Below are 24,239 nucleotides of genomic sequence, written 5' to 3'. Positions count from 1 at the left end.
CCTTCCTCTTATGATCATGTCCACAAGGCCCACACATTTAACCCCTAAACACAGGTTAAGGCTTGACTCAGTATCACCACCTCCAGGAAGCCTTCCCTGATCACCTGATCCCTCCAGTCCTCTATCTTCTGAGCTCTAGTAGCATCCTCTGTCATGGTTCTTTTTTTTTTTTTTTTTTGCAGTGCACAGGCCTCTCACTGTTGTGGCCTCGCCCGTTGCAGAGCACAGGCTCCGGACGCGCAGACTCAGCGGCCATGGCTCACGGGCCCAGCCGCTTTGCGGCATGTGGGATCTTCCCCGACCGGGGCAAGAACCCGTATCCCCTGCATCGGCAGGCGGACTCTCCACCACTGCGCCACCAGGGAAGCCCTGTCATGGTTCTTAATCCCACTGTGTGGAACTGTTGGTGTGATTGTCCACCTCCCTCGATATTCTCTGCTCTTTGAAGGAGGAACCAAATCTTTCACATTGGAATCCCTAGTTCCTTCTAAATAATATCAATAGGTTCTCAAGATGTTGATTAATTAATCCATTAGTTAATTAATTGAGTTATGGTATCAAGGAGTTACTGTCACCTGCACTTGCCTATTAATCTGGTTCCACTATAAAAGAGTGTAGGCCTCGGGGGTCAACTTCATTTTATTACCTCAACTAGGGTTCATAAGTGAATGAAATAGACATAATCCCAATCCATGACACCTTCATGATGCTTACAGTCAAAAGTAAAACTAGTGTGGTTACGACGATCTCCCTGGAGGTCCAGTGGTTAAGATTCCACCATTCCCTTTCAGGGCGCAGGCTTAATCCCTGGTCAGGGAACTAACATCCTGCATGCCGCTTGGCACGGCAAAAAAAAAAAAAGCAAAAACACACACACACACACACAAAACTAATGTGGTTACTATTATGAAGGAAACCATAGGTTTTTTTGAGAGAGAATAATATTTTGAGTTATTGGAGCTTGCAGAGGCAGAGGCCCCAATAAGCCTTGACATTAAGCTGAGATTTGAAAAATGAGAAGGAGCCAGCCAGCCAGAGTGGGGGAGAAGCATGTTACAGGCAGAGGATCTGCTGTGCAAAGGCCCTAAGCGGGGAAGAGGTTGGTACATTTGAGGAATTCAGAGAAGACTGGCACAGTGACGGCAAGGGGGAGCAGAACAAAATGAGGATGGACAGGTAGGCGGGGAGCAGAGCTCAGGACTCTAGCTCACCACACAGGAAACCCCAGTAGGGAGGCACCCGCCCAGCTGTGCGGTTCTTTCATTCTGGCCAAGGGCGTCTCCCGCGAGGCCTTGCACTCACTACTCCCTCTGCCCAAATGCTCTTCCCCAGACAGTCCTCTCCTAGCACTCAGGTCTTGCATCAGTTCCAATTCCTGCCCCATCTGAAGTTAGCCCTTACCTTCCTAGTAACTCAGTCACATAGGCACCATTTACTTTCTGCATAACACCTATTAGTATCTCAGAATAATCTGGTACATCTTGTGGGTTACTTTTTTTTCTCTCCCTCCAGAATATATGCTCCATATCAGGACCTTGTAGGTATTGCTCACTGCTATGTCCCCTGTGCCTAGAGCACTGCTTGGTATGTAGTAGTAGGTGAGTATTTATTCATTCAGTTAGCCAACAGTTTTTTGTTTTTTTTTAAATTTTATTTATTTATTTTTGGGTGTGTTGGGTCTTCGTTTCTGTGCGAGGGCTTTCTCTAGTTGTGGCAAGCGGGGTCCACTCTTCATCGCGGTGCGCGGGCCTCTCACTATCGCGGCCTCTCTTGTTGCAGAGCACAGGCTCCAGACGCGCAGGCTCAGTAGTTGTGGCTCGTGGGCCTAGTTGCTCCGCGGCATGTGGGATCTTCCCAGACCAGGGCTCGAACCCGTGTCCCCTGCATTGGCAAACAGATTCTCAGTCACTGTGCCACCAGGGAAGCCCTAGCCAACAGTTTTTAAATGTCTGTCATGTGCCAGACCTAATGCCTTGTTCCAAGACAAAACAGACATGTTTCCACCAAGAACCCTGACTCAGGGCCGGCTTCTCAGGTGTGCAATGTGTGCAGTTTGTTCAGGGTGTTGGGCTTAGAAGGGCCCCATGCTGCTGTGATTGTTTTGAAATTCTTAATAGTGTATGCATTAGGTGACCCATATTTTCATTTTGCACCAAATCCTGCAAATTATGTAGCCAGCCGTACCCTAAAGATAACTCCAGACATCTCAGCACATTCAGATTTGAAAACAGTTTAGGGACAAATCAGTAGATTCTACACATCACTGTTAATAATTTTGACCAGACTGCCTTGCATATTTAAAGCTCTGGAAAGGGTAAGTGATTTACAGAGGTAGTGTGGTTCAAGAATATAATTCTGGAAGCCAGACATCCTTGGAGCCCTGGTCCTGCCATTTCCTAGCTGCGTGACTTTGAGCGACTCATAACACCTGCTAGCCTTGATTTCCTCCTTACAGATGGAGATAATGATAATGTCTACCCCCACAGAGCTGGCTTGAGAATTAAGTGAAATAATACTTAAAACCCTTAGGTCCGGTTCTGCATGTCCTGAAAAGCAGGCCCAGTGGCCCAGCTAGCCACTCCCTTCTTTGCTCCCCTCCCTTTGGCTCCTCCCACTCTCCTGTATAGTCCCAGGTGGAAAATCTGGGTCAGTGTGAGTGACTGCTAAGTGAGAAGAATACTGAGGAGAAAAACCAAGGAATTATAGCCTTCAGGGAAGCAATAATATTTTACTTAAAAATTGCTTGAGCGAAGACTTTGTAGATGTTTGCAATTTGTATGCAAATACTAAAGACTCCAACACCCTGAGCCAGGACATGGCCCTGGGCAGAAACTTCAAGAAGACCACGGCTTGGACCTCAGAGAAGCCTTCATCAGTTTCTCTCTGCTGCCAGTTTAAACTAAAACCTTAGATAATCCCAAAGCCGCTGTTTTCACTGCCTTAGCCTTTAATATATTCATTATTATGTAAGGCAGTTTTCTAACAAGGTAGGTGCATCCCCATCTGTATTTGCTGCATATCTCTGCTGTATCATCCTTGTTCTCACATTCATTGTTTAATCAGGCACTGATTTGGCATTAACTTGCAAATGCTGGGTCTCCCTGCCTGATGAAAAAGTATTTTCACTGGTCAAACCTCACCTGATTCCTTGAAAACCCAAATCAACAGCCAGTTTAGAAGAGAAAGCTGAGAAAAAATTGACATGCACACCAAACCCTGCTTTCTAAGGCTAAAGACTCTCAGAACTGAGAGAACAGAAGCTTTTTTGCACTCATTCAGTCATTCAACAAACATTTATTGAACACCTACCATGTGCTAGGTGTTTACCAGGTGCTGTGGATATGTCTTTACCTTCCTGCAGTTTGCATTCTAGTGGGAATGTAGAATACAACCCCGATTCAAGGTAAAAGGGGGAAATATGGACGCTCAGGGAACCTTTAGGAAGACCCCTCCCCAAGTGGCTAGGGATGGAGGTGGAGAATCTCAGGGAAGCTCCCAGCATTCTTGCCCATGAATTACATCCATTTGTCCATCTCTCAGATCCGGGCCTGCCAGGACTCCTCTGTCTGCAAAGTTAACAAGCCTGACATGTACCTATCTTGAATACATGCCCCCTTTTGGAGTCCTGGGGACCCTGGACCAGGACTGGGGCTAAAGTTGGAGTCAAGGCCTTCCCAAGGAGACTCGTTTGCTTCCCACTGAGCTACACTCATTCATTCGTTCATTCATCCACATTTATTGAGCACATCCTCTGCGTCAAGCTCTGGGGGTCCAGCTGCAAACGAGACAAATACTTCCCCCCTCACAGAGTTTGGGCACCCCTCTAGGCACCATGCCCCCTTTTCTTTGTTTATTCCTGTCCATTCACAAATGTCACCTCGTTCAGCTCTTACTACATCGCTAAGAAGCAGGTATGTTTTCCCTGTTTTACCAGGGAGGAGACTGAGGTTCAGAAAGGTGAGGTGACTTGCTGTAGGTTATCCAGCTAGTCACAGCTTTCAGTGTGGCTCCCCAGCTGCTGCTTTTTCTGCCCCACCAGGCAGAGCGAACCCTGGGCTGGGAAGGGGCCTCCCAACAATGACACAGGGGCTTTCTCTGTGTCATTGATTAATATCTGTGGGGCCTTCTCAAAGTGTGGCTTTGTCATCCCCCCTCAGGCCTGCTGAGAGTGTCAAGGTCGTGCCTGTGTAGCCTCCAAAGACAGAGGCCGCTGGCCTAGGACAGTCATCACAGCCCCTCTGCTCCAGCGGGTGGGCCCAGTGAGCCCTGATGCATGTCAGGCCGGGGACGCAAATGAGAGAGGACCCCAGATGGAACCACGCTTCTGCCTCGTAATGCTCCCTCCCGGCTCCCATCCTGGCCCTCCCCACCAGGCTGAAGCTTTTCAAAGCCTTGTTGGAACATCAAGTCCCCTGCTGAATCAACTTTCTCTGCTTCTCAAAGGTAAAAGCAAGTGGCACCGACAAAGCTTCGGAGCCAGATCAGCAGCTCAGGAACAAAGTGGATGCCAGGACGCGGGCCCCCACGTCTGAGCTGCGAGGCCGTCTCCTGTTGGCTGGAGAACGTCCTTAGCAGCTGGGAAACCCACAGGCCCAGGGTCTGGCAGCTCTGGCCTGGCCCAGGGTCAGAGAAACCCTCCCTGATAGTTTCCAGAAGGCTGCACATGCTTTCCAGTTTCTGACCACAGACATTTTCTCATGTGACCTCTGCCCACATCACCCCATTTACAGCTGAGGACCCTGAGGCTCAGGAAGCCTAAGTGGCGTGCTGGAGATTACCTGGCTCATAAAGGGCTGGGCTAGAGTCGGAGCAATTGTTCTCTTACTGCCAGGCCAGAACTCTCCTCGCCACCCCTGTTGTCACATGGTAAACAGCCAAGAAATAACTGGGACGGACACATTGGGTTATAAGTTTAAAACAAACCCAGGTGCTTGACGAGCTTACAGAGACCACCTAGGTGCCTGGTGAGAACTGGGTGAATCTCCCAGGCTCCACAAAGAACCCTCAAGTCCCCACCCGAGCTGGACAAAGCCACAGGGGCTAGTGTGCAAAAGGAGATTCCACCTGAGCAAGCACAAAACTAGGGCCTGAGGAGAAATAATGCAGAACAAAGAAACTTACTGGCAGGAAGGTGTGTGGAAAACAGTACCCTGGCCAGGCTGCAGGGAGAAAGCAGACAATGTAGGAGAGAACCCTGGCCTGTGGGGCCGGAGCATTTGCCGGGGGGAGCCTGGCACCAGGCAGAGACATCAGCAATTGTCTCTGTTACTGTGTTACGGAAGGTTACGTTCTCAGGTCTCCTGGGGCCCCCAATTTCCTGCTCTGTGACTTTGGGCGTCTCAGCCTCTCAGCCTGTTTCTACATCTGTAGAAGATGATAGTAGAGCCGATCCTGGCCCACCCTCCCGCTCAGGCTTCTAGGAATCAGCCATGGAAGGAACTGGGGTGTAGGGGGACAAACCTTGGGCCCTGGAATAAGACTGAGAGCTTTGCACAGGGCCTCAGTTTCCTTAAGTGCAAGATGGGGAAATAACAATACAGAAGTGTGTCAGAGTTAGTAAGAGGGTATGAACTAATATATGAAAGGCAATGAAGGGCAGTAAGGAGCTTGGACCCTGGGTCAGACCTCATGAGTTCAAATTCTGGCTCTACCTCCAGCTTAGCTGGGTAATCTTGGGCAGGTGTGTTAACCTCTCTGAGCTTCAATGTCCTACTTTGTAAACGGGGTGATGATAAAACACCTACCGGATAGAGTTGTTGTTAGGATTAAAGAAGTTGAAGTGTGTGACTGTCAGTGGCTGGTGGATAAGTGATAGTACTGGCTATGAATGTCATCAGTTGGATGACCCATAAAAAGGACCTAGTCATATAACTCATGGCAAAATGTATGCCCATCCTGTGGGCTTGGGAGGTGCAGCACTGATTCCTTGATTCATGAATCTTCTGGGGTGGAAACTCTTCTATAACCAAGTCAGCCATCTGTGGCTGGTATTGGGGAAGAAACTCAGAAATCACACAAAGCGAAGTTGGCATGTGACATCTGGCTCAGCAGCAAACCTTGGCCAAGCCCCCTGCCCACCCACCCTCTGCCCCGGAGATATCTGGCAGCCTACTTAGCAGAGGCCAGGTCTGCCACACGCAGCGTCAGCTCTCTGAGCCCTCTGTGCCAGGTGATGACCCACGCCCTCCAGTAGGAGACCAGGACCCATCTCAGTCACCAAACCAGTGAGTGGCTCTCAAACTTGAGGGTGCATCAGAATCCCCTGGGGGCTTGTTAAACTCAGGTGGCTGAACGCCACCACCAGCGTTGATTCAATAGGTCTGGGTGGAGTTCAAGAGTTTGTATTTCTAGTTAGTGCCCACACGATGCTGAGGCTGCTGGTCTGTGGGAAGAACCACTCACCTGCACCTCTGTGGGACTGAGTTTACACCTTGCTGTTTGTCCTTGGGCAAGTTTCTTCTCCTGACAGAGTCGCCACTCCCTCATCCCTAAGGTGGGCACACCAGAACCTGCCTCATGGGGGTGTGGACACCAAATGAGATAAGGCACATGGTAGCCCTCTTCAGTTCTGGGATCCCAGGAAATGCTCAATCCATTAATCCACCAGTGCGTTGTTGTTGAGGGCTCAGAGACAACTAATAAGTAGGAAGGGTGGAGTTTTGAAGATCCTAAGCTTTTAAAGACAAGTGAGAGGGAAAATGAACAAATAGAGATTGGGTGCCTTCTGAATGCAGTGTACTGACTCCTAAACGCAAAAACGCCTTATCACTCAAAGCAAAAACCAACCAACCGATGAAATGCAGCTAGAGTCGACAAGCCAACACTTACGGGTGAGTCTGAGAACTGGGCTCTGTGCTGCAGCTGTATTGTGCTGTGCTGGGAAGTGCTGTATGAAGCTGGAACAGACATAGGTCCTGTAATCAAGGAGCTGCAGTCCAACAGAAAAGAGAAAAGTCCACCTCCCAGCATAAGGAGGAAGGTGCTCACTTCAGCTGGAGAGGAACATTCAAGACGAGGAAGAAACAGGCCAGAGAGATGCTTTCAGGTTTCCTTATGGCAGCAGCATTTGCCTGGAAAAGGGATAGCATTCAACCCTTGGAGATGACAAGTAGAGGGTGGAAGAAACACAAAAGTACAGACAAGAGAAGGCAGACCGCAACTTCCAGAAACAGGACGCAGAGCGGTTTGGCTGGATTGCAGGGTGAGGAACAGAGGGTGGGAGCTGAGGTTGGCCTGGCTGCCTGGTGTCCAGGGATGGATGGCCTTGACCGTCGGTGGTTGACACGGCTCCTCCGAGCCTGTTCTGTGCCCTCTGTGGGGTCGGCGCTCAGCACATTATGGGCTTGGTGAGGATACCACAGGTGTGAGAGTCTGCGTGACTCAGGAAGGGTATCCACAAGGAGCCCAAACCGCTGCCCAGAGCCTGCTCACCTTCCCAGCATCCGTCAGTCCCCTGCCCTCCCCCGACAGCCACAGGACATGAGCCCAGGGCTGAGGTCACGCACCCACCCAGGAGAGGGCCCCCAGCACCACTCTGCTGCTACACCTGCTGCCCCCCACTGCTTACTGTGACCTGACTTAAACTCAACAACCCCCCACTCTCCCACCCCTGTGGAGAAGAGGCTCTGGAGAGCAGAGTCATCCAGGCAAGGTCTGCCCTTGCCTGTAAGCAGAGGAGCCCGGAGCTATGCAGCTACCCCAGAGGGCTGGGGCCAAGGGCCACCCGTGCTGCAGCCAGCCTCCTGCTGCGCTGGCAACCGCCTCCACCCAGACAGTGGCAGAGGTCCCGACGAGGCCCTGGAGACTCTGCCCTCCTGGTTCTGGACCCAGAACCCCAGACTCTCCTGCCAGCCCTGGTTTCCCCTCCGAAAGAGGGTTTCCCAGCTGGGGGCCTTTCTCCTCATGGGGGCGCTGGTCTGGCTCTGAGGTCTGGCTCCCAGATCTTGTCCCCACATTCATCCAGCTCCCCCTTGGCTTCTTCTCGCAGTGGGGTCGAGGGCCACTGTCCTTAGTGTACACAATCCGGAGCCGGCCTGTGTGCACTGTGTCCTGACTCTACCCTGCGCGGCTTTCTCTCCCTCCTGCTTCAGAGCGCTGCGGACTCAACATGCGTCGTATCAGCCGAGCCACGTATCATCACGCCGGTGAACTGGGAATCAGCAGGTATGGGTGGGAGCCGGGGCACAAACGCGCTTACAAGCACCTCAAGTGATTCCAGCGGGTTATCTGGACGCACCTTGAGAGACAACTTATTTGAAAGAAGAATTGTTGAAAGACAGGCCTGCTTTTCAGACGGCTTTAGCGGTCAGAGATAACCCAAGCCAGGGAGCAAGAAGAAATCGAGCCTTTCTGAACACCTGCTGGTCATTTGTATTCATTCTCTCCAGATAAGAATCACTGAATTTTCCAGGCCATCTCATCCCACCCTTTCTTTTGCCCTCCCCACACTAAGAAAACTGAGCCCTGCAGGAGTGGTCACTGGCTCAAGGAGCAGAAGGCCCATCTGTCTGGGTTTAAATGGCTCCTGTATTTTCTCTCTATAACTATTCTATGATTCCAGCCTGGTCCACATCACCACCATGCTGCAATGCACTGGGGCAGAAAGCCAAGGCCACTCGGCAGCTGCCCGCTGAGCCTCCAGCTGGGCTAGTATGGCCAGCTGGCCTCACCAGGCCTCATCCAACCTGCCCTTTACCTGGCCCGAGACAGGCATTGCCCAGAATGTCATTTCCAGCTGCCCTGGAAGCATCATGACTGCCCGGCCCCCAGGCCACAGTGAGAGCCCCCTCCGTGTTGCTCCCATAGCTCCCGCCTTCCCTGTAGCTCTTCTCTTCTGGTATTACGGTTGCCTATGTATCTGTCCATCTCCCCTGCTAGAACATTAGTTCTAGAACATTTGCCTTGTTTATATTTGTGTCCTCACCCCTAGGAAAGTGCCTGGCGTGCAGCAGGCACTCAGAAAATGCTTGTTAGTAACAGCAATAACACACACTTACTAAGCCCTTAGAAAGGGCTGGCTGCTTCGCAGTAGTTAAATAAGCCAGTCCTCACAAAGACCCTCGAGAGCTATGAGTACCCCCATTGCACAGGTGAGGAAACCAAGGCTGAGAGATGAAATGACTTTCCAGCTAGTAAGTGGCAGAGCGGGATGGACCTGGCTGATGGGGTCTCCGGATCCCCACTCCTGCTACACCCTTGCCCACACTCCGTGGGGCTGTGTTCCACAGCAGAGGGCTGTCCCCAGATGGCTCTGGAGCCTCAATCCAGCTTGGCTGCCCACAGACTCGTTGCCAGGTCAGGAGAGAGCAGCCCACCCTGCTCCATCTCAAGGTCTTTGCTAAGGGCCTGGCAGCGAAGACTTTTAAGATGAAAGAAGCTGCCCTGGTCCCCCTCCCTCGTTCTGGAGGAAACTGACTCAGACTATCAAGGGGGACACACAGAAATACCACAGACATTGAGAACATTGTCGGGCATGAAGTTGTGGACATTGTGAAGTCCAGCCCTTCCTCTCCAGGTTTTTCCTTTCCTGTCCCATGTTGGGAGAGGACCACACCCCTTCAGCACTGGAAGACATCCTCCCCAGGCCTGGGGGTGCCAGACCCCCGGGAGGACAGAGATGTTGCCTGGGTTATATTCTCCCAACTGTGAGTGGGGAGACCCATACCGAGGGGCCGGGAGGAGCCTTTGTGAAGGCAAGTCACAGATGCCCAGGGACGGGGGACCCCCTCCCCGCTTGACATATGGGAGGTTGGCCCCATGCAGACACCCCTCCCGCCCTCCCCTTCCCATGTGCTCTGGAAGACTCTCTTCTGCGCATTAGGGTTACGTAAGGCCCAAGGCCATGGTTAATTGCCGGCCCCAGGGCTTTTGCTGATTCCTCCAGGGGCTGGCTAAGGGCAAAGAGTCTTAGTTCCCAGGAAAAAACTGGGGCTGAGAGAGAGAATGGGCCTCTGGAGAGGTAGGCTTGGAAGAGGGCAAGAGAGAGCACGACTCAGGAGAAGCCAGCACCAGAGCCCTTCAGGCTAGGAGTGAAAATAGATGCCAAGTGGAAAGCTGGCTCAGCCTGGCCGGGAAAGAGGCCCGAGAAGGCGGCAGGCAGTGTGCTGCACTCCTTGAGAGGAAGAGGGACAGACAGACTCTGCAGCCACGTTGTGTGCTCGGGCTTTGCTCTGGGCCCCTCAGGCCTGGTGGTCAGCTCTGGAGAATCCTGTATGAGCAGCCCTGAGACCAGGTGCGTGCGGGGGTGGGAACGGCCGTGTTCGGGGGACTTAGTGGCGCGCGGGCCTGCCCACTACTGTTCATGTGTGCACCGAGGCAGTGCTTATTTTTACCTGGGTAGGTTCAGCTTCTGATCACAGACATGGTGGGGGCTTTCCATTGGTTTCCATGGAAACATTAGACAGAGCATCTGCTGCCCCATCAAACAAGGCTAGGCTGGTAGGACTCTTTCTGGAATTACTTTGCTCTTTCTACCTAGGAAAACCGTCCCACCTGCGTTTTTACCACAGCCGTCTTGCGTGGCAGAGGAAAGGAAGGGCAGTTCAGAGGGACCAGGCTGGTGCCTGGGAGCCTGGGCTCTGGTCCCAGCCTGCCCCACCTGATGGCTCCCCCCCAGAGCAGCCAGCCTGTCTTCCAGGAGCGCCTGGGGTCGTATGGGGGAGCACGTGGGCCGAGGAGCAAGCTACCAGGTGCAGGAGGGGTGAGAGCTGAGCGTGCTGTTTCAATTTTCCAGAATAGAGGGAGGGTGGCACTGAAGGCCTTGGCTCTGGAGTCAGAAAGGAAGGCGCTGGTGCACGTGTGCATGTGAGAAGTGGCTTTATTCCAGGAGTTCTTCATAAAAATGAGGTCCTCAGGGGCAGCGAGTGGCACATGCTTTGGTCAGGAAGAGGAAAGGCAAAACAGAATAGGGCTGCGTCCCAAAGGACAGCTGACAAGTGCTGAGCCTGGTTTCATCACAGGAAAGGAGGGGGCCCTCTCAAAGGCTCTCTGAGCAGCAGTCCTCTTACATTCATTGAGAGATGCCCACGTTCCCTGTCCCCAAAGGTCCACACTACCCACTGGGGTGGAAACGCACAAGGGAGATGGCGGTGGATGAAACATCACACAGAGGATGGGAGAAGTGTTGCCCTGCGGGCCAAGGGCTCCATGCTGGGGAGCGCAGGGGTTCAGGCCAGGGCACAGGAGCACGGCTGAGAGCACACCAGCCAGAGCCAGGAGGTGAGAGGAAACCACCGAGAGCCCTCCAGGGTGGGTGTGGGCACCACGGCCCCAAGGGCTGCATGGAGGGAGCAGGACCACAGCAGTTGAGGCACAGCAGGGAGGGGGAGGGGCATGGCAGCTGCAGTGACTGCTAGCTCCAATCCAGACCGTTTGGCGATCAGGGACCTCTGTAAGAAGCTGGGGAAATCCGTGGACCCTCTCCTCAGGAAAATGCATATATGCACACAATGCAGTCTTTGGGGGACCATTTCAGGACATTCCTAGGCCTTCTGGAATCCATGAACTCTCTAGGGGTTCCAGGCTGATTTGCTTTGAGTGGGAGACCCACCAGGGTTCCTGGTACCACCAGTCTTTTCCCTAAGATCACACTGCCTGAGCCAGTGGGGCGGGGGGGAAGAGGAACGTGGGAAACAGCAGAAGCGGTTCTAAGACCAAGCCCTGGGGGAGGGGAGAGTCTCCCAGTGGTTGTGAGAAGGAGCTGGGAGCTCTGCACAAACTGGGGCCTCCAGCCAGCCTCCAGGCCACTGCAGCAGCCGAGCCCCAAGGGCCTCCCTCCTGCAGTGGGGCGGGGTGAGGACAAGTTCCAGCCTGGATGGCTTAGCCCCCATGACCTAGGGATGCTCCAGAATGGAGGTCCCGTTCTTACCGCCCTGCCGCCGACCCTGTAACGCTGTATTTACAGAGGCAAGGGCTTTTGAGAAGGCAGGAGTCAAAAACTAAGAGGGAGGATGGGGCTGTTCAGTGGTGTCTGTCCTTATGGGGTCCACACGGTACGACCGGGCAGGGAGCCAGGGCACCCGCTGGTCTTTAAGGCCCAAGGGAGAGGTCTTGTCCTGACACATATCCACATAGAAGTGGGATCTGTTTAATAAACTGTGTCCCGAGGCTGCCCCTGGAGATCCCCCTTCAGCCCCTTGCTGAGGCGTGGGAACCAGGGCGCAGGACCGGAGGCACTGTCCCTGGGGCTGGTACGTCTGGGAGGAATTAGGTCCCCGGGGAGAGACCCAGCCTTTTCAGTGCTATGCTGCTCTTCGGTCCTCGTCTTTCTGCAGATCACCCATCCTTTGCCCTGGATCCTATCCCTCCTGCTCCCAACCCAGCAGCTGCCTGGGACAGGCCACTGAGCTGCTCACCTCTTGCTGTTCTCCACCTGCCCCGCAGGCTGCCCCTTCCTCCGCCTTCAGCCTGCTCCCCGTCCACACTGCCCACATTCTCCTCTCGTGCCCGATCCCACAGGCAGACCCCTGGCCCAGCGGGACCCGTGTGGGCTGCTGCCCTCGTTCTCCCCAGCCAGCAAGGGGAGGCCCCCAACCACTGTCCAGACCTCGGAAGGGTGAAGGGAGGTAACAAAGGGCCAGGGCTCCTGCCCAGTCTCTGCCCAGTAGCAGTCCAGCATCCTGACCTGCTCCTCTCCCCAGGCAAGGCCGGGGTGGTGGCCAGGGCAGCAGGGCATCACCCCTGCGTCCTCCCCATACAAGCTTTGGAGACTCGTGTGTCGTGGCAGTGGTGTTTGCTGATGACTCCGGCAGAAATGTGAGGAGATGGAAACGGCCCGCTTTACACTCCCCCACCCTAACCCCCTTCCGGTCCCAAAGTCTCATGCAAAAGGTACAGGAGGCCCCAGGCTACGGTCATGTGTGTGGCAACAGCCGCCACTGCTGGGCTGGGACGTCGGCCTGGCACTTGCTGGTCACCAGCTGGGTGGTCTTGGCCTCCAGGCAGAGGCCGCTGACTGAATGCTGGATGAAAGAGGCTTTTCTCCTCCATCTCTGTGGGGAGAGGCAGGAAAGGAGGGGAAAGAGAAAACCATGATTAATAATAACCATAACGTTCATCCCTTCATTACACGTGTATGCAAGTGGCCCTAGGACACGCCCCCATCTAAATGGTCTGTGTGTCCCTTACAGAAGAGGTGCCCACACCCCACGTGCAAGCCTGAAGCCCATTCCTCCTGAACGCTCTGGCTTCTGTAGGCTGGCACGAAGAACTCACTGTCTAGCTCAGAGGCCCATGGGCTGAGTCTGGCCCAGAGATGTATGTTGTCTGGCCTGCACGTACTTATTTAAAAGTTGGCTTAGTCGTCGAGTAAAAACCTGCATTTCCAACTTCCCTTTAGACACGGGCCTGGTTTCTTTGGTGGCATCAGTTGGTTGCGGCTGAAGACCTGCTCTCTGCTAGTCAGCCTGGTTCCTGTTCGCCACAGTCCCACCTGGGCCCGACTCTTCTCCTCTAGGGCTTCCCCACTTGCACTCTGTAGGCCCTTGAGTTTGAGTCCTGGACTAGGTGAATCTTTTACTCCTTCAAACAAGATTTCTTCTTCCTGCAGCTCTAAGCTTCTGCCTGCAGCTGTGCAGCCGGTTACCTACACACTTTAATGGGAACTGGTCGCCGTCCCTGCAGAGATTAAGAGTGATGGGAGGTTGAGGGCACTTGAGTTCCCCCTATCAGAGTCATGAAGGGGCTCCCGAGGCAGTGCCTTCACCTCCTGGTGCCTCCCCTGCCCCAAGCTTGACAAGGGGGACAAGAGTTGTTCCTGTAGACCATTTTGGAAGTGGCTGGATGGAGGATGGAGTGTGGTTTGGAGAAGGGATGAGCGGCTGAGACCCAGGTTTCGAGGCTCAGGGAAAAGTACAGGGAGACAGGTCTATTTCTGGTTTCTCTCCTATTTCCCTCCCTTGCATCCATAGCCCCTCCTCCTATATCTACCTCGTCCTCTGTCCTCCGAAGAAGTGGGTAACGCTGGAGCCGCAGGGCTCTGAGGGGGAGGGGCCCTGTTCTCACTGGAGCAACTGGGAGGAGGGAGATGAGCAGCACCAGCTGCAGGGCCAGGGCTGGGGCGGCAGGGGAACGTGGGGCAGCCAGAGAAGGGAACCAACTGGGAGGTGCCAACAGGGTAGAAGGCAGCGAGGGGGCGTGCTGCAGAGCACAGATTCCCTTTAGGAATGTGGGGCTGAGAACCAGTCTCTCTGGCCCATGTGGTCCCAGCAGAGAGGGCTCCCTGGCTTAAAAGTCCCGGGCAGTGGGCAGGATAGGGCCTTTGGTCCCTCTGGAAGTCACAGCATCCTACTGGCTTGTGCTCTTCCAGTCTCTGACCTCCTGGGAAGGGTTGGCCACACACCCCATCTGGGCATTGCTGGGCCACACCCTTCTTTCATCCTTATGGCCAATGTGACCTGCACCCTCCTTGACATAAGGTAGGCACCCAATGCAGTTTTGTTTTATGAAGAATGAATGCATGGGTGAATGAATGAATCACCCAGTCATGAGGAAGTGCTCTGCAAATCATGGGATTCTCACTTCTTACCTGTGCCATCAGGCACGGTCTCGGGGTCTTCCTGACTCTCCTGGCCATTGTGTTCTGGCCTTGCCAGGGAAACAATGTCACCTCACAGTGCTCTCCCATCGCCAGTCTTGGTTCTTGGTTCTTATAAGGCAGACAGGGAGGGAGCCCCTCATTTTATAAGTGAGGAGACTGAGGCTCAGAGAGGTGAGGAGGGGTGACGGAGCTAGGACCTGCTGACACCATCCCAGCAGCTCTATGCACGTGTATCTCTCCCATAACTGATACCCAGGTGGCCTCAGAAACGGGGCCAAAGGGGGACCAGGAAGGGAGGCCTAGATTTGAGAAGGCACCGTCAGTGGGAGAGCTGCTCACCCTGTCCTCCTGGAAGAGAGGGCTCAGCTGTTGGGGCCCCTGCAGGATTTGCAGGGGCAGAAGGAATGGGGCCAAAGGAGATTTCTCGGAGCCCTGGGTCAGTGTGAAGGAGAAAATGGATGCTTCAGCTCCAGAGAAGTATTTGAGTGGTGGCTGCCCTAGGATCTACTTCCCTGACTTTGGCCTCAGCAAGGATGGGGTTGGGAGTGGGCTCAAGGCCTGACCCTCAGAGAGGCCGGTGCTCCAGGTAAAGGGGAGCCTGGGGACCCACCTAACTGCAGGGCAGGCAGAGGGGGCAGGCAGGACGAGCTGCAGCGTCCCAACCAGGAAGTGCTTCAGAGCTCTCTCTCCCTCCCTCCCACACGCGCGCGCGCACACACACACACACACACACACACACACACACACACACACACACACACACACACGGAGGCTGAAGGGAGAGGAAGGATCCGGCTGCTTTTCCAGAATAAAATAGCAAACTGCCGGTCATCCCTAAAGAAAGAGCCGACCCAGGCAACAGCACAGGGGTGGGAGGAAAGCCCGTGGCTGAATCAAAACGCCAGGCACTCTTCTGCCCCTCGCACTGCCCTGCAGGCTGGCCAGGGTCAGGAACAGGGGGAGCTACAAGAAGGTGTGGGCAGAAGAAGGACTGGACCAGAGCTCTGGCCTCTGTGTCCATTCCCGGGCAGAGGGGCAGCCCTCCCAGCCAGGAATGGAGTGGGACTGACTGTCACTGGCTGCTGTGTGCCCTGAGCATCCGATTCTTCCTCAACAGGCAGGTCTGACCTGTGTCTCCCAGGATTAATAAAAATAGGGCATGTGAGAGTGTTTGGCAAATGGAAAAGGCAGTGCTCACGTGAGGCCAGCGTGCCAGCTTGGAAAACACTGTTGCTGGATCTGTTTCCCCAATCAGCCAGCAGTCAAGAAATACTTACTGAGCACCTACTATGTGCTGGGCAAGACTGTGGGCTTAGGAGTCATGCTGACCTGGGTTTGAACCTCAGTTCCACCCCTTCCCAACTATGTGATCTGATACGTTTCTTAAATTCAGTGAGCCTCAGTTTTCTCACCTCTAAAATGGGGTTAGTACTAGGGCCCACGTTGCTGGGTTGCTGGGAGAATTAGATGAGATGACCTATGTAAAACTCCTAGCACGGGTTCCCAGTAAAAGCTCACATTTATTTTGGCTGTGCTGGTCGTCAGGGGTTAGGGATACAGTGTTGACAAGATAAATAGTCCCTGCCCGCAAGGAGCCACTGGATGCAGGATGGACATTTAACAACTACTTACCGTACTTCCTCATGAGGAAAACAATAGACTTGACCTGGATACTGGCTTAGGTCCCCCAAATCCTCACTCTGGAGGGCTTATTTGAGTCTGTATGTCAAACCCGCACTGTGTTCCCCGGGGCTGCCGCCATCCCGTGCCCATGGGCGAGAAGGCTTACCTGCCTGCCTTCTCTCGGGTTGCATGCCTGCAGTACGACCAGGGACCCGGGGGAGATGGAGGTGGAAGTGGCAGCCAGGCACTTCCCCTGCTGCTGGATGAGGTGGTCACTGAACAGCCATGCCTGCAAGACAGGGAGCAGAAAGGCCAAGTCCACAAGTACAGCAATGGATGGATGGATAGATGGTACATAGAGCAAATACACTGTGTATTTTGGTAAAATTTTCTACAAATACTAGGGATGGGTGTATGGGTAATCACTGTACAGTTCTTTCAACTTTTCTCTGTTTGAAATTTTTCATAATAAAATATTGGGGTGGGGGAGCTTAGCTGGAACTGGCCAGAGGACGTATGAAGGGATGCTCGGGGGATGGGGAGAAAGACAGGACATGGGAGCATGTCTGTCCCGGGGTCTCCATGACCTGCTCTAGTTCAACATGGCACATCAACACTCATGTTGCGTGCATGTATACACAGGAGTCCTGGATGCCCTGTATATACAGGCGGACCACAGCTGCATCCCAGGAGAGAACTGGACTCTGTTTGGGCAGCATTTCTCCCTCTGCAAGGAGAAAGCAGGTGGTGCCCATAGGGCGACTGTGTGACAGGCTACAAAGGCGACCGAGTATGGTGGGAGCAGATCCAAGGAGCAGAGTGGGAGGGGACAGCTTGCAGGGTCCTTGGGAAAGTGGGTTTGTGGAAGGTGTAGGCAGAGGGAAGATGAGAACGGGCAGAGGGAGGCCCCCACCCATGCCCGGACCTGACCTGGGGGCCCTAAGCCACCTACCTGAGCTGCCGGCGGGCTCTTGGCAGACCCTCTGCAGGTCCCCATGCTGAGCAGGAAGTTACCAGCCGTGTCCTGTCCCTGGGATTCTAAGCAATTAGCCCCCTGCTTAATGATGCCGGGGAGCACTTCCTTCACGGGGACGCTGAGAGAAAAGGCAGCGGTCAGGCTTGTCCTCTGCCCTCCCCGGGCTTACCCACACTTACCCAGAGGGTAGCGCCCTGCCAGCTCTCGGGGCACCCAGGTGTCCGTGGGGAGGGGAGCCAGGGAGCAGGCCTGGCAGCAGAGGGAGGTGAGCAGGGGTGCCTCTGGGAAGACTGGGCCTCGCCCTACTGGGTTCTGGGCAGCTCCGGGAGCCCCAGGGCCTGCCCTGGAGGCCAGGCCTGAGAGGGTTCAAACCAGAAACCAGGGCTCCCCAGCCCAGAAAGAGGACAGGCTGGGGAGAGGCTGAGGCCCAAATGTGGGCTCAATAAACAATCTCGAAATGACAGGGAAGGGGTCACTTTGAAGAGGCAAATGTAAAATACACAAATATGAAAATGTGTTCAATCTCACCAACGATTAAAGAAATACACATTAGAGAGGTACCACTGTTTGTTTACCATATGTGTATATATATATATGTGTGTGTGTGTATATAATTTATTTACATACATAAAACATTTATATATTTAAGAGTATGTGTGTATATCTATGTATATATATACACATATACATATATATATATACACAGATATATATTTTTAAATATCACCACCTAGTATTGGCAATAGCTGTGGGATTGGGTGAGAACATAAACTGACCACCTTTTCTGGAGGGCAGTATGGTATTACTTATCAAAAGCCTTAAAAATGTGCACACCTTTGTCCCACTTCCGGTAACTTAGTATCCTAGGGCAATAATTAGATATGTGTGCAGAGATTTAGTTTAAAAGATATTCATTCAGAGTGACTGCTTATACTGAAAACATTGGAAATTCCTAGATATCCAACAATAGGGGATGGGCTAAGTAAATTCTGATTCATCTGTAGGATGGAAAAAACCTTTAGCCATTAAAAATGACTCTGGTAATGTGGGAAAGTGTTCAAAACATACAGTTAAGTAAGAGGCATGTTTCAAAATAGTGTATTATTAAAACATTGTGTATGCACAGGAAAAATATGCTTAAACACACACACACACAGATATAAAACACACTGTCTTACCCTGTGGGTAATAAACCTAAGGGGGATGCTGGCCCCAGCTGATGTGGGCTGGTATTCCTGGGTTTAGAAGGTTATACACGCACTTGGCTTACGGACCCACAGGGCGTGATGGGGAACCAGGAGGGCTTAGAGTCTGACCACATGCTAATCCTATCTGCCTCTGTTACCTCTGTCAGGAAGAGAACCTGGGCGGGGCGCATGGATCAGAACATTTCCGGCACTCTCTTGTCTCATGTGGACATCCTGCAGGACCTCGAGCAAACCAGGTCTTCCTTCCTCAGGGCTGGTTGGAAGCCCCCGGATTCCCAGAACCTACCCGCTCTCACAGAGCCTCAAGGAGAGCCCTTCACTTTCCCTCCACACTACTGGTAGCAGTGCCCCTTCAGAACCCCACACCCCCTTGTAAGAGGTCGTGCAGTTTTAGAACAGAGGCTGCAAACTGCTGGCCCCTAAGCTGAATCTGGCCCTGGACAGGTTTTTTCTGACCTGCACAGGGTGATTACTGGTGCTTTTAATTAGTTGGCCGTATTTTAAGATTTCAAGTTTACACAGAAAAATCCAGCTTCTTTTTTTTTTTTTGAACTTTAGAATTTTTTTTTTGAATTTTATTTTTTTATACAGCAGGTTCTTATTAGTTAGTTACCCATTTTATACATATTAGTGTATATATGTCAATCCCAATCTCCCAATGCATCACACCAAAAATCCAGCTTCTTTGGAAAACATAGCAAGGTCAGGCTGCCACACTGAACTTGCATTCCAGCACGGCACTAACACACTGTCATGAGCAGCAGCTGCCCCCTCATGGGTGGAGCTTGTGCGTTTCAGTTTGCCACAGTCCCCTCCACTCCCTACAGTCATCCCCACCCACTTGACTTATTGACATTGTCTGTCTGATCACTGTAGGATGTAAGTTTGCAACCTGCTAGGTGCAAGGCTGTTGGGAGGCAAAAGCTCCACCCCCTCTGCTTCATCCAGGGGCAACGTGTTATACTTCCCCTCTATACAGAGACAAGGTCCTGCGGGAGCCTCTTTGAGAAGCCAAGGTTGTTTCAGACCCTTCTCTTCTCTTCCCCTCCCTACCCGCTGTTGCTTAGGAAAATGTGCAAGGTGATCAGTTTTCAGAGGTGAGGTGTGTACTGTCCAAGTGTGGCAATGTCACTGACAACAAAGGCCTGCCCACTGATGCTTATGCAGGAAACCCGGGGCTTGGGCAGCAATCTTGAGACCAGATGCAGCTCCTGAGGTGTCTGAGTGGTAGCAGCCCTGCAGCAGCTGGGATGGCCATCACCACCCTTCCTCTGCTCTCTGGCAGAGCCAGGCTAAGCTGTCCTATTTGTTGGTAGCCCTCTTAAGTCTGCATCTGCTTTCCTCTCTGTGGACCACCTCGAAGCTGGGCTGCCATTAGCCCTCATGATGCCTTTGTGGAAACAGCAATAGGCATCCCTTTCTTGAGACACTTTACTTCCATCTGTTAGAAAATCATCATAATATAGATGTTTTCCTACATTATGAAAAAAAAGACAAAAAAGTCTTTTGTTAGAAGACTTTTACTATCATTTGCCAGGAATGGTAGTAATAAATGTACAATACTGTGTGACCAGCACCCTTCAAATATAGTGTGCTTGTGCAATGCACAGCCTGCACAACTGTTCCTGAACATCCTAATAAAAGTAATACATTAGCAATTGCTGAGGCTAGCCACAGAACTCTGATCTGGAATAGCAGTACTGCAGGCAGGCCTAGGGAAGCAAAGGCCTCTCCGTTCAGCCTCCTAAGTTTCTCCACTGACCATCTGCAAGTGTGGCCCAACTATTAGGATCCTGTTTGGAGGAACATGGTATCATTTGGGCCTATAGATCTCCTTTCTAATTAACAACCTGATCCACTCCGGGCCCCTCGCGCTGAGAAATGAGGCAGAACGTGAAGGAACAGACCGAGGATGAGTAAACTGGATAGGAATGAGCTGCAATTTCTACCTTAACAACAAAAAGTCATTTTTAAACGTCCACACAGTGACAAAACAAACGGAAGATGACTTATGCTCCTCATATCACACGGCTGGTTTCATCCACTCTCCTGTCTTTGTGATAGATCCAGACTTATGGTAGTTATAAACTACTTCTTCCCCTTGGTCCTCAAGGGATTGCATGGGGACTGGGGTGTGGGGAGGAGAGATACATCCCCGATCCTCGCAACTCTTCCCCCAGCTCCCCAGCTCCTGTCTGAGGCCTGGAGTCCATGACTCCAACCAGATAGCATGAACTCTGACAGAACATAAAGAAAGACTATGCTTTTTTCCCTCAGAAATGACATGTCTGAATGAAACCGTCTCCTCAAAAGTGGCCACTTGAGGAAGCTGTTCATTTATTACAAGTTTGTAAAGTAATGTTCTTCCACGCACAGCCATCATCTGGGGAGCTGGGGTTATCCGGCTGCCAACTTTTTCCAAGGATGCGGCCGCTGCTCAGACCCTTCTGGAATTCCTTGAGCATTGCTTGCAGAGTCAGTTTATCCTTGTTACTTGTTTCAGTCTTGTCACCCTGTATTTGGGACCCAGGATTGTATTATCTGGGTTAAGCAACCAGCTTACTCACTGGACTTGGCTACAACTTAACTACGGCTGCTTTCCAAAAATCAAATCTGCCCTTGAAGGACAAAGTTTGCCTCCTTGGAGGATCTGCAGGCTCTGAGAGGTGGAGTGTTCTGGAAAGCCATGATAGCATCCTCGGGAGACAGCAGTGGAATAACCCGTTCCCCGAGGTGACATTTCCAGAAGAGACGATGCTAATTTCAAAGTTATTACTGATGCTTATTGACTCTGCAATGTGTTCAGTTAAAAATATTTATCGAGTGCCCATTTTGTGCCAGGCACTGTTCTAGGGGCCGGAGATAAGGCAGTGAACAAAACAGATAAACACCTCTACCCTCACGAAGCTTCCCGTCAAGTGTTGGGAGATGACAGTAAAATTAACTGGCCACATATATGCTGAATGACAATAAGGGTGACAGAGGAAAATAAGCAGGGAACACTGGGGAAGGTGCAGCCGGCCAGTGCAGAGTTTGGGGGAGCCTCATGCAGCGGGGACAGCTGAGTCAAGACCTGGAGGAGGTGAGGAATGATGTAGCCAGGATGCTGAGAAGGATTTTGAAATGAGGAAAAAAAGAATCAGCTCTGCCCTCCCTACCCCTGTCACTACAGCTACTGCCCACCGTCCTGTCACCCACACACATACACCATCTGCATGCTGCTTCCTCATTTGCTGGAGCAAACATTTCCCCATGTTTTTTCACGGTTTATGATTATAACATTAATTGACACATATTTGTTTAGATCGACGTATCATGCTTCACTAAACCCAGCCCCTATCATTAGTTTTTTCTCAATTTTTTCACAGCAGAGAAGCCTACAGCGGACATTTATTTGTCAACAGGTTTTTTTGCTTTGGTTGCTTTATTTCCTTAGGATAAACTCCCAGAAGGAAGAGAGGAGAGTCAAAGGAAATGAGTGTTTCTGCAGCCTTTGCTACATAATGCACTGTTGTTGTCCTAAGGAGACAATGCCCATTTCTAGCTCTAAGGCCCGGTCTGTTAAACTTTGGTTCCTACCACACCTCACTCTTAACTCCTGGTGACCTCCTCCCGGTTCCTCCAGACCCTTCGCATGACAACAAACACTGACAGCTAGAAACAGCCAGATTGCCTGGGCTGGGGAGAGATCAGGGTGAAGGGTCCCCAAGCTGCCGGCCCCCACCCAGGCCAGATGCACGAGCTGAGGGCTGCACTCACGTGAGCTCTGGGTAGACGTTATCCAGGTACCAGCGGAAGGACTTGCAGTTCATCTTCTTCCTCTGCTCAATCCGCGTGGCCACGCTGGAGGAAAAGGCAATGCTCAGTGGGCATGAGAAGGCCCGGGAGGCTGGCCCCCTCTTTCCACCTACCCCAGGGAGCTAGGGCCAGGAGCTGTCCAAGGCTGCCTTCCAGCCTTGGTCCCTGCCTTAAGTCATTCTCTGACCTGCAAGCTCCTCCCAGGGTTCCTGGCCACGCCTTATTTCTCTCCTCAAATTCCTGCTCACTTTTCAGGATCTGCCCAGCCCACGGGGGCCGGGCTTTAATCTCGGCTTCTTACTCCTTGAGACCTCGAGTGAGGATACCACTATCTGGTCCTTATTTTCACAGAGAGAGCAGAGCCTTAATGAACTAGAAGTTTTCCTTTCCTGCATTCCAGCTGAGCAGAAAGTGTCTACCAACAAGAAAACCACGCTTTAAACATCTTTCCATAAAGTTGGCAGATAAAAACCATCTGATGTGTCCATGGACACCTTCCTCAGCTCCACTGACCATAATGGCCACTGACAGATGACCCTCACCGCCTCTCTGAGCCTGTTTGTTCTCAGGAAAGTGGGGACACAACCATCTACCTCCAAAGGTTTTTGTGAGAATCAAATGAATAAAGGGGACATAAGTGCCTAGCACAGGGTAGGTCCTCAGCACATGTTACTTCCCCACTAAAAGAAATAGTGACATAACTTCTTTTTTTTTTTAACAAGGGATAGATACAAACAAATAGAGGGAGATTCATTGATGATCGCTAATAATGTTTTCAAACATATCTGACCACAGCATTAAGTAAGAAATAAATACATTGTGACCAAGTATACCCATGGGCATATATGGCTACAAACATACAACCAAAATAAGAATTTTCACAAAACAATATCTATCCATAACTGCAATCAACTGTTATTTTCTGTTCTGTTCCGTACTAATCTGTAATACTCTAGTTCTCTATCATTTAAAAAAAAAAAACTGGTCACGACTCTCTAAATTGATTTCACAATTAATCCACATTTTGAAAATGCTTAACTAGACTGTAGTCATAACAGTCCAGGGCAGAAAAATAAGCCAACAGGTCACTGTCAGATTTTGAACAGCAAGGGGTGGAGTCAAACCCCTGAGTGTTTTCTACAGAGAGCCATCCTTAAGCACTTCCACAGATGTCCGTCCTGCAGGCAGCTTGTGGACCGGCAGTGCTCTCATAAGCGAGCCCTCCGTGGTTATTTCTCCCTATGAGGCTGCATCCTCAAGGACCAGAACCTTGTCTCTGCGTCATATACCCTACAGGCCCGGAAGAGCCCAGCGGCCTGGGGCAGCTCAGGTGCTAAGGAGACCCTGAGCGCTTCCCTGGTGTACACACAATTTTGTATTTTGCTAAGGTTGTGGAGGAAGGCCAAGGGGGGCTGGGAGAGGGGCCCACCTGCCGAAGGCCTTCCCTATGGCCGAGGGCCGGGCCTCGTAGTAATACTGCTTGTATTCATCCATCCACACCTCTGCAGTGCGCTTGGTATTCCTAAAAGGGTAGGAAGGAGCAAAATAAGGTCACCAGGGCAGTGACAGAGTTAGGGTTGGGCTCAAGATCAGCTCTGTGAAGTACAGGGTGCGGAGACAGGAGTGCACGCGAAAGAATGCTGATTGAGGTGGTATCAATGAGAACAGTCTTTTTGGAGGACAATCTGTCAGCATCCATCAACTCTGTGGGTATGGATACTCTTTGACACTCCACTTTGAGGAACCTATTCTACCAAAATACCAGCATGTGGGCAAAGGGACATGTACAAGAATACTTGTGTCATAAAACATTCGTGACAACCTAAATGCCCATCAATAGGAGAATAATGAACTACGTCCACATGATGGAGTACTAGGTAGCCTCAAAAAAGAACACCAAGGTTAGTACATACTGACGCTGAAGGACGTCTACAATTTAGTGTGGAGTGGCAGAAAAGCATGCTGCAGAAAAATCATGCAGTGCGACCCCATTTATATAAAAAACACAAAAAGAATAGACACATGTATATGTATAACTGAATCACTTTGCTGTACACCCGAAACTAACACAACATTGTTAATCAACTATACTCCAGTA

General features: G+C 51.8%; 1 protein-coding gene across 1 annotated transcript in view; it reads right to left on the bottom strand.

Annotated features, from left to right (window-relative positions):
• Positions 1-10,802: 10,802 nt before the first annotated feature.
• The window catches only part of GALNT16 (polypeptide N-acetylgalactosaminyltransferase 16), a 95,398-nt gene continuing 81,961 nt past the window's right edge, over positions 10,803-24,239 (bottom strand). The window contains exons 11-15 of the mRNA XM_024739659.1: positions 23,571-23,663; positions 22,103-22,186; positions 17,112-17,253; positions 16,326-16,448; positions 10,803-12,989 (exon numbers count right to left, since the gene is read on the bottom strand). Coding sequence (XP_024595427.1) covers positions 12,852-12,989; positions 16,326-16,448; positions 17,112-17,253; positions 22,103-22,186; positions 23,571-23,663 — 580 coding nt within the window. The 3' untranslated portion in view covers positions 10,803-12,851. The remainder of the gene's footprint in view (positions 12,990-16,325; positions 16,449-17,111; positions 17,254-22,102; positions 22,187-23,570; positions 23,664-24,239) is intronic.

Source organism: Neophocaena asiaeorientalis, unplaced genomic scaffold (genome assembly GCF_003031525.2).
Source record: "Neophocaena asiaeorientalis asiaeorientalis breed wild unplaced genomic scaffold, Neophocaena_asiaeorientalis_V1.1 scaffold348, whole genome shotgun sequence".
Taxonomy (NCBI): Eukaryota; Metazoa; Chordata; class Mammalia; order Artiodactyla; family Phocoenidae; genus Neophocaena; species Neophocaena asiaeorientalis.
The sequence above is the reverse complement of the archived record's forward strand: the minus strand, read 5'-3'. Positions and strand labels throughout refer to the sequence as shown.